The sequence below is a fragment of the Seriola dumerili genome, unplaced genomic scaffold (genome assembly GCF_002260705.1).
Source record: "Seriola dumerili isolate Sdu_G_001 unplaced genomic scaffold, Sdu_1.0 BDQW01000242.1, whole genome shotgun sequence".
Classification (NCBI taxonomy): Eukaryota; Metazoa; Chordata; class Actinopteri; order Carangiformes; family Carangidae; genus Seriola; species Seriola dumerili.
Window position 1 is genome coordinate 3,963,990 of NW_019174497.1, and position 13,831 is coordinate 3,977,820.

At 41.1% G+C, this 13,831-nt stretch overlaps 2 protein-coding genes across 2 annotated transcripts in view; one reads left to right on the forward strand and one right to left on the reverse strand.

Moving 5' to 3' along the window:
- Positions 1–4,459, forward strand: part of srpk2 (SRSF protein kinase 2) — a 46,840-nt gene extending 42,381 nt beyond the window's left edge. The window contains exons 14-15 of the mRNA XM_022755948.1: positions 966–1,058; positions 4,260–4,459. Coding sequence (XP_022611669.1) covers positions 966–1,058; positions 4,260–4,444 — 278 coding nt within the window. The 3' untranslated portion in view covers positions 4,445–4,459. The remainder of the gene's footprint in view (positions 1–965; positions 1,059–4,259) is intronic.
- Positions 4,445–12,676, reverse strand: adck2 (aarF domain containing kinase 2). Its single transcript, XM_022755949.1, has 8 exons — positions 11,437–12,676; positions 11,153–11,299; positions 10,802–10,930; positions 10,431–10,526; positions 9,984–10,262; positions 9,323–9,451; positions 8,629–8,682; positions 4,445–7,858 (listed from the first exon to the last, which is right to left on the reverse strand). The coding sequence occupies exons 1-8, from the start codon at positions 12,310–12,312 to the stop codon at positions 7,718–7,720; spliced, it is 1,851 nt and encodes a 616-aa protein (XP_022611670.1). The 5' UTR covers positions 12,313–12,676; the 3' UTR covers positions 4,445–7,717.
- Between the last annotated feature and the right edge of the window lie 1,155 nt (positions 12,677–13,831).

A 13,831-nucleotide genomic window follows, 5' to 3' on the forward strand; every position in this document is an offset into this window, starting at 1 on the left:
ATTTAACTTCTTGATCTCTTCATCCCCCACACATCTTTGATCTCAGCTAGCTCATTGTGTTATTTTTCTCATCGCATGTGGCACACAGTTAACCCAATTCTGCGTGTTTTGCACAGGCAATAAGCCAGTGTCAGTTTTGTCCTGACATCCTGATTCACAGGGAGACACCTTTGATCTCCCGCCATTGAGGCCTAATTGAAAATCTAACGATCTGCAATTCTGCATCTGAATACATGTCACAAGTCTAAACATATCATTCCATCACCTCTGCTGTGGGGGCACAGCTCACTAACATGGATTTTTCTCCTTTACTGTCTGTGACTGTCTCTTTTTTTCCTTCCTTTCCCCTCTTTTCTCAACCTGTCTCTTCCCTTCCCTGTTTCCTTACATTTTACTTTCATCTCTCCTCCTTCAATTAATTCCTCTCTTCCTCGTCCTTACCCTTTCTTTCTCTGTCTTTCTTTGTCTGCATTTTTTTTTTTGGCAACCTTGTTCCTTTTTCCTCCCCCCCTTTCCTCCCTCCCTCCCTCCCACCTCCCTCTCTCCTCCGTAGACCACATAGCCCACATCATAGAGCTGCTGGGCTGTATTCCGAGGCACTTTGCACTCTCCGGAAAATATTCCCGGGAGTTCTTCAACAGAAGAGGTAGCGCTGGACAGAGAGCTGGTGGGACTGAGGCACACAGATATCTAAGGTGGACAAAAAATGGACACTAGAAGAAAGTTGAGACGCCATGATTTGAATTTGATGGAAATTGGATTCACTGATTGAATTTGTGACTGAAAACAGTGAGAACGAATCCCCACCACTTCAAGGTGTTCCATTACTCTGTGAGCGTGTCCATGCTGTGCCCCAAGGCAGCAGTGTGTGTCAGTCCCATACAGCCTGTCGTGTTGATGTGTGTGTGCATGCTGTAATGCTGAACCGTGCCTGTTCCCTCTGTGATGTATGTGGTGGTGGGCAGACCACATCGCTCTGATCATGGAGCTCCTTGGGAAGGTCCCACGCAAAGTGGTCGCTGCCGGGAAGTACAGCCGAGAGTTTTTCTCCAAGAAAGGTAAACGACCCCATGGTTAATGGTTGGTTAGGTGTCGGGTAGGCCTTATGGAATAGCTCTAGAACTTCATAATAGTCACAAGACCTGGATGAAGTAGTGTTTGTTGTGTAGTAACATTTGCAGCACTGCCAGTCATTCTACATCAAGGCAGTTCAGATTGATTTCAGGTAAGTTGTCAATCACAGCAACAATGAATAATGAATTGTACGGCTGGGCGATAATTCGTTATGATAGTTCATTGACTTTCATTGGTATGTGGTATATGGTGTATATATTCATGGCATGTTCTCTTATATTGTATTCATGGTTAAGGTTTAGTATACTTTTCCTTTTACTTCCTGTATGGGAAAATTTGGATTAAAATAATTGCTGTATAAAAGACAATAAAAGTAAAAGACTCACCAGAAAACACTGGTCTGAACTAAAATACAAAACACACGAATCATAAAAAATGATCACAAACAAAAGAAAAAAGAAATAATCTTTTCCTAAATTTTGTTTTCCAAAGTAATGAATCCTAGCAAATTGGGAATTTAAAAAAAAATCCAGGTTATTCAAGGTTTTGTTGTAACTGTGGCACACAGTTAATTGCTTTGAACATCCACTTAATTATTTTACATGTAATTTTGTTGCCCATCCTTACTTAATTGACATTCATATACTTTGTTGTGATTGTCTTAATTATCTGGCACTGGACTGAGGCAAAATAGTCCGTTTAAATCACTACAGACAGAGGCAAAAGAAGAAAATGATTTGTCTAAATAATTTAAAAAAGTATTTAAAAGTATAATAAAAGTATATTAAAAGTATTATCTTAATATAGACTTGAGCAAACCAATAGATAGTTTTGCCTTTTTATATTCTTATCAGCAATTGCATTTTGTGAAATAATGGCCAAAGGAACCAATTAAACAAGAAGTAATTAGTAACAGAAAGTTAAAGTTAATTCACCATTTTTTTGTTGAGCAAAAGTCAAAACTTAAAGAACATGCTACTCTACTTTGGAAGTAACAATAGCGGTATTAATGATAGCAGTGATAGTGAAGTCATAATCTCGACCTAGAAGAGTAAGTCTTCACCTTACTGCATCTAAAGTCTTAAGTGTGTCATACACCTCACTGGTTCTGCTCATCTTTGAGCCTGGTAAGTGTATGGATCTGTGTCTGATACAGCTGATAACCCTTGCACTCTCTCATTTATTCTCTCTTTTCTTTCTCTCGATCTCCTTCCCTTTCTGCTCATATATTCTTCATAATGTGGCATGAGACCTGAATATTCTGCCTTTGATGTTGTCTCTCTATCTGAGGTCTGAGCCTGCACTTGATGTCTCAATGTTCTCCCTTTTATCTCTTAGCGCTCTGTTAATCTGGTCTGACTTTCTCGCTCTGTCTCACTGGGCTTCTCCTGTCTGCCATGCTGCCTTTAGCCGTGTGGTGCAATCGAGCGGCCTTGTTACCTTTTTTTTCCTTTGTGCACCCTCATTTTTATTGAACTTTCGGGAGGGAAAAGTTGGTACACTGATTGGAAACAAAACAATTGAAACATGTTCATACATACTCAAACATACTTTTATAAGAATGCAGATAGAAAGATCATAAACAGGCATCAATTTGTAACAAGCAAAGCCTCCGCTGTAAAGGTTTATGCTGCTGTCAGAAGTCACCTTTCCTAATCAGTCTCTTGTACAATGCAGTATAGGGGAAGTCTTGATAAATGGTTTCTTTTCCCCCATATTGTGCTCTGCTCTCCAATCAGTGCATAGGAAGGAGAGGTTACCATGGCAGCCATGATTTGAAGTGGACCTTTGGTCTTGATCACTCCCACCATTAATCATTCTCTCATACTTTTTTTTCTTCTCCGTCAGTCTTATACCCCCAGCCAATCATTTTCCCTCCACTCTTTAATAATGAACACCTTCCTCTCCTTGTCTGTTTCTATTACCGTGCCACTTCTCTGCCTCTTTCTATCCATATCTTGTCCTTTTGTTTCTGTGGTTTTCAGCCAAGACTCTGCAGGTTTTCACTCCACCATTACAGCTCCTCACTGATTAGCACAACTTTGAGCAGAAAGAGGTGAACTAATTAGTGGAATCAGTTGCTGTAGTGATTGGTTGGAGTCTGCAGAATAACGGCATGTCAGTTCATCCAAATGACAAAGAACATATTTTCTCACTTACCTCTAATGGGATCCAGCCATGCAGACATTTTTGGCCAGATTTTGAGAAATTTGCCTCTAAGACTTCTGTCACCACCCCCTAACAAAATAGAAGTGAAGGGAATTTTCAACAGTACAACTACTTACCAAACAAAGAGTCCCTGTTTAAACTGTTGACCGCGTGCTTTGATAACAAGGACCTTGGCAAGATAACAAGGACACTTGAAGCTGACAAATTTTCTAAATGGAATTTTACAAAACTGTGGGAAAATTAAATTAAGTTTATTTAACCTTTATTGCACTTGGGTGGAGGCAGAAATCTAAGAGATGAATATCTTAGGGCCTCAGCAAACAAAAAAACAAAAAAACTGTGTGCATGGCTAGATACCATTAGATTTTGAGTGTAAGCCTGTTGTTATTATTCTGTATTTTTACTTAATGTTAACAAATCCCTTGAAAAGACCAAAAATGTATAAGTCTGTCTCACAACATTCCTTTACATCCCTACCCTGTATGTGGCACTCAAGCCCTTTGGTTTCTACTGACTTAATGCAAAAATGTTTCACACATATATAGATTATTTTTTCTTTAAATGCTAAATAATTTCTAAAAACAAATTGTAGCTTTTGTCAAATGTCAAATGTGTCAAATAGTGCATTGTGTTGGGGACTATATTAAGCTGCTGATTGATATACATTTATTGCTCTCCTGAATATTTAAAGGAGCAGTGTATGTGGGACTGACAGTGTCGATGTTCATCCTGTGTAACGGTGTGGCTCACTGATGAGTTTTCAATAGCTTATGGACAACAGTGGAGCTCTATGGCTCAGAGGAGTAAACTATAGCTAACATACAAGCTACAGATAATACTTTGTTTCTCTTGGGATTTGTTGACAATGAGGAAATATATAGAATATCACCAGCCTTATCCTTTATGGAAGAAAATATGTTTTTTGAAATCTGGGTGAACTAACCCTTTAAGTATTTTCTTTTCTCCCCACATCCTCCTGTGCCCTTATTGATTCTGCTCCCTTTCGCCTTCTGCAGGTGAGCTGCGGCACATCACTAAGCTCAAGCCGTGGTCCCTGTTTGACGTGCTGGTGGAGAAGTACGGCTGGTCGCACGAAGACGCCGGACACTTCACTCACTTCCTTCTGCCAATGCTGGAGATGGTGCCAGAGAAGAGAGCCTCGGCCGGCGAATGCCTCAACCACCCCTGGCTCAACTCGTAGCCACAAACTCTGATCAGACATCCTCCTCCCCTTGTCCCCCAACAGTTAGCCCACACATCACCCCCTGGTGGCAGCCTGTGGAAAAACAGTACGGAGAGAAGCTGGAACAGTCAGAGTAGATGAGAAAGACTTCATCTTTCCTGCCCTATCTCACACATGCACCCTTACATGCTTATCTGACTATAGGTGTAACTCCTACACAGCTCCCTCCATCTCTTCCCAAAAGGAATGTAAAGACAAGCTTATGGAGATAAATTGACGTAGTAGCTGTGTCTTCCTAAACATCTCCCGAAAAAAGAATCAGATCATTTGAGGATGGATGCTGCTCACACCGTAAGAGGGAGAAGTCAGGCTCTGTCCAAAAGACATGTGCTGTCTTCTTCTCTTCTGCCGTCAAGATGTCAGCCAGTCCTCTTCATCTACCCACCTATCTCCTCCAAATTTTCAGTTTAACTTGTTTGGATCCAGTCTGGAGCCACTGACAGCTGCTGATCTTTTCAGTGACGTGAAAGAAAAAGTCAACGAGAAACCCAGCTGCAGCGCAGACAGCCCAGAGCTCCATCTTCCATGACCTTTTACATAGCCAGGGCCTCAAAGACAGACAAATGTGTGTGTGTGTGTGTGTGTGTGTGTGTGTGTTATTGTGTGAGAGAATGAGCGTATGTGCCTGTGCACAAGATCTGCCTACACAGACCCTTTTTTCCTCTCTTTCTAGACCAGTAGCCCCGCCTTCCCTCCCTCACCCTGCTGTGGAAGAAGCACCCACATTGGACTAAACGTTTACACCCTCATTTCTTCCAAGAATCCAGTCCCAAAAACTTCTCTTTACCTGTTTGGTTCCCCACTTCCTCCCCCCCTTAAATGAGCTGCATGCTCCTGCTGGGGGCCACCACAGAGAACTGGAGGGCAGCCAGTCCTCCAGGGGGCACCACACTGACAGTTGCCACTCTGACAGAGACAGATAGATGTCCGGGATGAGCAAAAAAAAAAAACAAAAACAAAAATATAATCCATTTAATATGGAGGAGGACTGCTTGGTCTTTAAAGACTATTTTTAAAATGCATGGAGAGACTGATGGATCAGCATGAACGGATATGACAAATGGACGATGGATGCATTATTTTATTTGTGCATTTCGCTGTTTTTTTTTCCTGTTTCATCCCCTCTTTTGGACAATCTGTTAGACAGAATTAAGTTAGGATATTTTGGTGCCCCTCTGAGGAAGGTCACTGTGTTACAACCCCTTGCCCCTTCAGATTTTGACATTCCTAAATCTTGGTCCTCTGCCATCATTCCTGACTTTTAGTCCCCAGAACAATTCTGTTGAGTCCTGCTGTGGCACGTTTACCTGATTTGATTGGTACTATTCCCCCTTTTTTCCCCTTTAGAGGGACCCTTTGATCCCTGAGCTTCTCCAGAAAGGGGATGGTCACATGGAGGTTGCACTTGTCTTTGTAGATGTCCTTCAGGGATTTGAAACCTTTGTACATAGAACTGAGATCTGGCAACGCCGATAAGCGACCGTGGACAAAGTTTCAACACACAAGCATCATTCCAAAAACACAGAGGCTGTTGTTGGCAGAACTTGACTTCCTCTGGTACAGTGAGGGGGGGGGGGAGGTAACGGCCGCCATAGCTGGTCCTGGAGGAATGTTCAGACTGAACCGTGCCACCCAGTGGCTGAATGAGAGTACTGCATCGCCACACACTGCTGCTGCTCTCAGTGCCAACGCTCCAAGACGTTCCACTATATCTCTCCACTTAATCTCTGTTTCTCTGTCACACACACAGACACACAAAAACTCGCATCATCACGATTAGTCCAGTTGCCTATTTTTCGCAATAAATGAAAAAAAAGATGAGTATAAGTAAATGGTGAGATATTTTTAAAAACTATTTAATTCATTAAAAAAAGAGGAAAAAAAAAAGAAAACAACTTTTCTCTGGTTGTTGTGACTGTGACAGAATCTCGTCTTATACTGAGGTGATTGTGTTTGTCTATTAGAGATGTTTTTATTTCTTTTGTCATTATTACTATTATTATTATCAATTATAATTATTATTATTATTATTGAAAAGATTTTTTTACACAGTTGTCACCTCTCCCCTCCCTCCTTACTTGAACAGTGCTGCTCTGTCTGGGCTCTGATGGTGATGAAAAAAAAATCAACAGTTTTGCAATAAAGGGTATGTGATGAGTTTTTTTGCACCAAAACCTCCTGATCTCACTCTTTCAGCCATGCTGACTGTTCTTCCTGATGACATTGACAGATTCGCGTCTCTTGTCTGTGTTTTTCATTGACAGATTTAATAAAATTGTAAATTAATGGATCCCGTTCCCTTGATGTAGTAAATTTTCTGCCTTGAAGTTGCGTCAGTCGACCTCACTAAAAGGGTTAGAAAATTTACAACTGGTCACTAGAAGCAGCAAAGGAAAGAAAACCTTCAATTAGCATTGAGTCCCTTTTTTATTGATATGTATCATTCAAGTGTTCCCACTATTTTGATGGAAAGTTATTAGACATGGGTCAGTCGTGAGTACATTTAGCTTCACAAGACTTCACTGTCAATGTGGTGTGTAAGAACAAATGTTACAGTACATTGTGATTCACACTAAAGCAAATATGGCTCATTAGACATTATCTAAGATGCAATAAAAGATGGAGTGATAGACATCCTGAGATCAATATTAGTCATTAAAAAGTAAAAATATGCTTTTAAGTATCAACTAGGGGTTTTGCAGTATTTTGTTTTACATCTTAAATCACTACAAATGGTCTCTGATGAAATCTGTGTGTCTGCCGTTGTGTCTGACTCATCCATTAGCACTCAATAAACTACAAGTGGTGCCTCATGTAAAGCGTACACGCTGTCATTCATTAGGCTCTGATAGAGGTACCTTGAAGTTCATTTCAGTGGGTGAAATGTTCATACTTCAACCAGACAGAAGATGACAAAATTCAAGTCAAAAAGTAACAGTGATGAATGTGGAAATACCCACCAATGTAAAACTCACTGAGGTATTTATGGCATCAACATTGCTGAAATGTAGTGATGAGACTGTGATCTTGTGATCCACAGTGGAATCTTGCATTGTAACCTTGAAGACAACCCATCGTCATGGCATTAGGAGGATATACACATTTACTGTATCTATTGATGTACAATACAGTATAGGATTTACTACGTGTGTGTGCACCTACAAGTGCACAACACAGCTGATCAAGCACAGATAGTGTGCTTGATCTGTCATGCGTGTTTGTGAGAATGTCTCAGAGCAGTGAGGCATAGTTCTTTAGCAGCAGGGGTTTGGCCAAATCCAAGATGTCCAAGTTCGGATCGAGTGACCTGCCCAGACCCTCCAGCACCATGATGGCAAACACAATTGAGGCAAAATTACTCTCCAGCTTCACCTAGAAAAAACAATCAGTAGCAACATCAGTAAGCGGAAGCATCATTGTTCATGCAGCCAAGACATTCAGTACTCCTTAAGTTCAAGTCTGTTAATGGTTAAAACGGTAAAGTTTAGTGCTAAAGTAGGACTATACGAACGGTGTTTATAAGGTTAATACATCAGCAACCACCTATTTGCAACAGAAGTATCACATCATGGTCTGTCAATGAGCTTTTATTCTTTTAACCAGGAAGTGACATACTTTATATCACAACTGAGCTGACAAATGTGTTCTGGTCACCCGTTAGGGGAACTCCACTACAAAAAGCAGCGGATTCAGTCACTGACAATAATAGTGCACTATAGTCAGTTCAGCCTGAAGACTAAGACTTACAGACTTGTTCATACATATACCGAATATCTCTAATGACAAACTGAGTTTACAAACAATCAGTACACTGTTTCCTGCATAAGGCAGATTCAAAGACCTTTCACTACAACATTTCAAATACTTAGGTAAACTTCTCAGGTAATAGAGAAAAGAGACTTGACTTTCTTGTGGTCACTGTTGTTCTTTAAAGCATAAACCAGTGACCTCCACAAAGCAGTATCCTAGCAACCTACACCATTTCTCTTGACCACTTCTTAAAGCTAAACCTTAATGACAAATCATGCTTATCGTAACAAGCAAAACCCAGAACTTGGTATTTGACTGCACACAAATCACTTTTCAGGCTATTTTATTTGAGAAAAACGACACACAATGAATATAACCTGCAGATATTTTACCTTGTGTTTGATGAGCAGACCAAAGACTCTGGAGAGCAAGTCGGCCACTTGGATCTATAAACACAACAAAATAGCATTCAACAAAACACATCAATAGTAATTAGTGATCAATATTTCCTACAGTCACTAGCCACTGTCACCGGCCAATTAGACATTTTGAATACACAAATACCTGCAATAAATGATGGATGGTTATTTGCCAAAGTGGATATTGGGAGAGAGAAATCTATCAGCGTTATGTTGATTTTTTAAACCATCTATAGCCTATATAAACTAAAAAAAATGGTTGGGTCTTTGGAAAACAATATAAACATATAAATATATGAGGATGAGTAGTACTGAATCAAATTTGTCTAAATTTACACTTCAGTTTTCTATCTGCACAAGGACAGTGATGACAGGAAACCAGTAAACTGCAATAATAAAGGAAGACAGCAATATTAAATCATAATAGAGAACACATGAACCACGACCACAATACAAGAATGAAACTGAAGGAAATGAATATCAAACAATGCTGTATTATTGTAAGAACAACCAGAAGGATGGCAAAAGACGATTTCTTTTCTAATGTCCTCTACAGCTGCAAATAGTAACATAACAATCATGACCATGATGGCAGCCATCCTCATGTGGCCCTGCATCAGAAACACAAACCAGACACAAAAAGAAAGCACAAATCTTGGTTTAATACCTTTCCCAGAGAGAGGGTATTACTGAGGGCATGGTCCACCAACTGGGCCATCTCCTTCTTAAACTGTGGCACGTCCTGGCACTCATTGGCTCGGGCATGATGCAAAATCAACTCTGCTACTCGCTCACCCTGAAGAAAGGAAATCAAAGACACAGTGGCAAGTACAGTTAGTCCAAACTAGAGCGTTTGCTCAGATTTCAGATTCCATTCCTTACTTGTTCTATACATATACATTTTCTATCTGAGAGGCATTTTGAAGACTTAAAGATTGGATTTGCTATGGAAAAGTGGGAAATTTACAAATGTGTAAACAAGCTGTAAAATATGCTCTGCTACATTCCTATGAAGTGAGATTGTTTTGGACCAGGTCTCTTTCAAAAACCACAAAACTTAGACTGGTCAAATCTGGACTAGATTACTGCAGAGAAGCCAGAGAGACTCTTAAAAACATAGTCTCAGATTTGTGAAACCTTTATTCTATTTGTGAAAATGCAAAAAAAGAAAGATTTGCCAGTTTTTTTTCACACCTAGACCACACTGGACCAGGTCCAGATCAAAAACCAGTGTACGTAGACTAGTGAAATCTGACCTGTCTTTCTATTCACTGAACCATAGTACCAGCACAAACTCTTAATCTACTGTGTGGCCGTTCTCTCATTACCTGCCGCAGCACCACAGCTGTGAAGACAGCCTTGAAGTTAGCAAGGTCATGGTCACTGAGCTTTGCTACGATGCCGGCGTCCAGCAACACCAACTGGAGAGGACATGGGTCTGGTCTAACACTGACAACCACCGTATCCCACAAGTCAGTGAGGGTGGTCTTACCCTGGGGCTCCCCTGTGATACCAGTACTGTCCCTGGAATCAGCAAGAGGCCCCCGACACTGGACCAGAATGTTCCCAGGATGGAGGTCCCCGTGGACGAAGTTGTCCACAAAGACCTGGAATACAGATGGATAAGTAAGGAAATAGTACTTCTAATCATGTGATAACATTCAGGTAAATAGATAAATGTCTTCAGAAGTGTAGAAACAATCACAGTATTATTTCACAAACAGAACATTAACATGAACAAATGCCAAAAGTGGCCAGTGGATTATGTATCTCACCATTTTCAGCAAGGTGTCTACACCCATCCTGGCTATTCTCTGCTTCACCCCCTGAGGAATCTCGGAGCTCAGGTAGTTAGAAATAGGCTCGCTCTCCTGAAAAAAAGGGCTGAATATAAATTGGAGAATGTTGGCCTTATTTATGATAATACATTATAATAATAATATTATTATTTCAACCAGAACAATTGATATTTCCTAGGAATCCCAGGCACTGTGCCAGATAGGTTGAGTTTGCCAAACAAAACAGTAGTTCAATAGTTATTGAAGTAAGCATTTGTCATTCTGATGTGTATCTTGATAACACGTTACATTTACAGTGTAGTTTATCACCAACATTTTTCATAGATTTTAAATGCTTCTGTGCTCACTTCAAAAGTTTCCACTAAAATTGTCCTGGTGATAAATGGTCGTAAGGGAGTTGGGAACTTGACATAATCCACATCACGGAAATTATCCCGGAAATGCTCGATGTTCCTGGCCTCAAAGCGGAGATCAATCTGCAATAAAAGTTAGATCAGCGACGGGATTAGACTGTTCATGCTGTCAATGTAATATGTTTTTTTCTTTTCAGATGATTCCAGACTGACATTTATCAAGACATAAAAAATAAAAATACATAAAAATAATTAAAAGAAAAAAAATATATATATACATGTATATCATTTAAGGTAAACACAAGAAACTTGTGCTACAGAAAATAATAATAATAATAATCCCACCTGTTTGGTCATGAGCTTCTCAAACTCCTCCACTATCTCATACAGACTCAGCCATTTGAGTCCAGGGAGGCAGTGCAGAAGCCAACTGCCTGCTTTCATCAGCAACAGGTCTATCTCCACCTGCCTCCTGATGCCTGGATGAACCACCTTAAATGCACCAGACACAATTTATAAACATCTACTGCAGGATGTGAAAAAATACACTACAGCGTGCTCTACTTAACATGGAGGCAATGTGAGATTTGGAGGGATTAAACAGGCTATCTTGCTACTGTCAGACTGACCTTGATAGCCACAGGTATCAGACGCTCCTTCTCTGCGCTGCACTCCTCATGCTGACCAGCTGGGTAGCTTCTCTCTTCATAGCCCTCCTCCTCACCACTCCCCCTCCAGAGCTGCCACAGAGACCTGACCATTCCTCTAAAACCAGGGATCTCCCAGGCTTCTAGCAAGTCTTCTCTCTCCATTTCCTCCACCAGCAATTGGAAGTCTGGGTCCTCCACCTGGTCTGCCTTGGCCCATCCTCTGTACACCTGGGCCACACATCCCGAACCCACCGGCTCTTTGCTCTCAAAGACTAAAACCTTCCTCCAGCCTTCCCCAAAGGCCCTCCGGAGACACTGCTTGGTGTGGGCCCAGGAGTGGGGGCGTACCTTGACATGGAGTCTGGAGAAGCGTTCACAAAACTCTTGAGAGAAGATGTCACGTCTGGTGCTGGCCCACTGCCCCAGCTTGATAAAAGCCGGACCAGAATTCTCAGTCACCCACAGCAGAGCGTCCAGCCAGCGAGATGCCCAGCGTGTGGACATCAGAGCCAAGGGGGAGAGAAGGAGAAGGGGGCCAAATTTGAGGAATAGAACTAATGCACGGAGGCTGAGGCGAAGGAAAAATATAACTTTGTGCACTTGGACCTTGGCTAAAGACTTTCTGTCAGCATTCAGGGATGGAAGAGTGGCTTCCTGGCACCTAACTGCACATGAACTTGCATTCACTGCACCCCAACATAGCAGTGTAACCTTGGGTATCTGGGTTAAAATCCTCCCTCTTTTAACAAAACATGTCCCGGAGCTCTGGGTAAGTCTGACTCTGGCAAAGGAGCTTGCTTTACCGAAAGTGTATCTCAGGTTGAGAAGAACTGCCCTTGCTCCAAAGGCCATCATGGTTATCAGGTCAAACGACTGTTAGCTCAGTCCAGGAGATGAATTGCTACACATGTGCCCGTCTTGTATTACGAAACTGCAAAAATCATCAGTGAAGCATGACTCCAAAACATCCACAAGATTATGGCGGGGACTCCACTTTACAAGAAAGAGTCAACCTACTTATTCTTACTACAAATTAACTTAGCCTGAGTGGCAGTTACTGTAGATTCCTGTATACGAAAGGAAATTGGATTGCTTCTTCTCCCGCTGAGGACATATGGTCCATTTCATAGTCCAGCTGGCGTAATTGTACCAGCTAAAAATATCCATTTCTACTGAAAACAGAACATCCATGAAAACATTGCAACGATAGGCGCTTCTCTTCCGGGTCTGACGTCTCGCCGACGAGGTCACGTGGCTTCGTCTTAAAGGCGCGGCTGTATAACGGTAACAAATCTAAAAACAAAGATAATCACAAACGTTTAACGGTTGTTCATGAATTATTACAAGAAATGTTTGTGTGATCACACACACGGCTTATACATGTTAATGTTTTCAGTCCTGTGATGAGTTTCCCTAATGGACGGAGCACACGGAGTCCGTTAAACGTATTTCTTACTACAAGGTATGTTCAAAGCCTTTCTAACCATGAAATTAAAAAAAAAATCACTGACATATTAATGTAAATTAATTAAGTGGCAGTATACTTCCCCAAGTCACTGTAGAGATATTAAATGCCCCATAGGTGGCGACATATCACACATTACTCAGGGTGCTCGTCCTGTGTGTCTTTCCTCTTCTCCCTCTCCTCCTACCAGAAGAGAAGGAAGGGAGGAAAATGAATGCAAAAAAAAAAAAAACATAGTCCTGATAATCAAGACCGTTGTTGGCATAGAGCCTTTTTTTCCAGGTGCAACCACTGACATTAACAATGTCTCTGCTCAATTAAGGAAGCCTTTCCACTACCAGGACCCTGAACGTAGCTCATCTAAATGGAATACAGCCTTCATTAATGCTATTACTTACACCTGTGACAAATAGATTGGGTCAGGAAAGCATTACCCAGGGAGTTTGTCTGTTTGGTACATAATCTTGTTGCTCTCTCACCTTGGCCCTCCTTGCTGGTGTTGAAGGACACAGCTCAAAACCCAGTGACTACATTTTTAATTCTATGCATTCAAATGCCTTTTTGGAAGACATGTTTAATTGGTTACAGACAAGAGTATTTCCCATTCCTCCATTTAACAGAAAAAATTTTGTCCTTGGTCCTATCAGTTGTGCAGTATTTGGCTGAATCTGAACAGATAGAATAGCCCTATAAACTTAAGAATTCATCCTGCTATTTCTTACAGCAACCACATCATCAATAAACACCAATGACCCAGTTCCATTGGCAGTAATACATGCCCATCCCATTAGACTGCCTCCACCATGTTTGACAGATGATGTGGTATGCGTTGGATCATGAGCCATTCCTTTCATTCTCCATACTTCTCTCTTACCATCATTCAGACAGAACTTAATCTTGGTTTAATCT

Coding starts and splice junctions, on each gene's coding strand:
- adck2 (XM_022755949.1), bottom strand. CDS start 12,312: ATGATGGCCTTTGGAGCAAGGGCAGTTCTTCTCAACCTGAGATACACT. Junction 9,452..9,983: donor CAGCTGTGGTGCTGCGGCAG/GTAATGAGAGAA, acceptor TCCTTTCTTCAG/GGTGAGCGAGTAGCAGAGTT. Junction 7,859..8,628: donor GTCTGCTCATCAAACACAAG/GTAAAATATCTG, acceptor TGTTTTTTCTAG/GTGAAGCTGGAGAGTAATTT.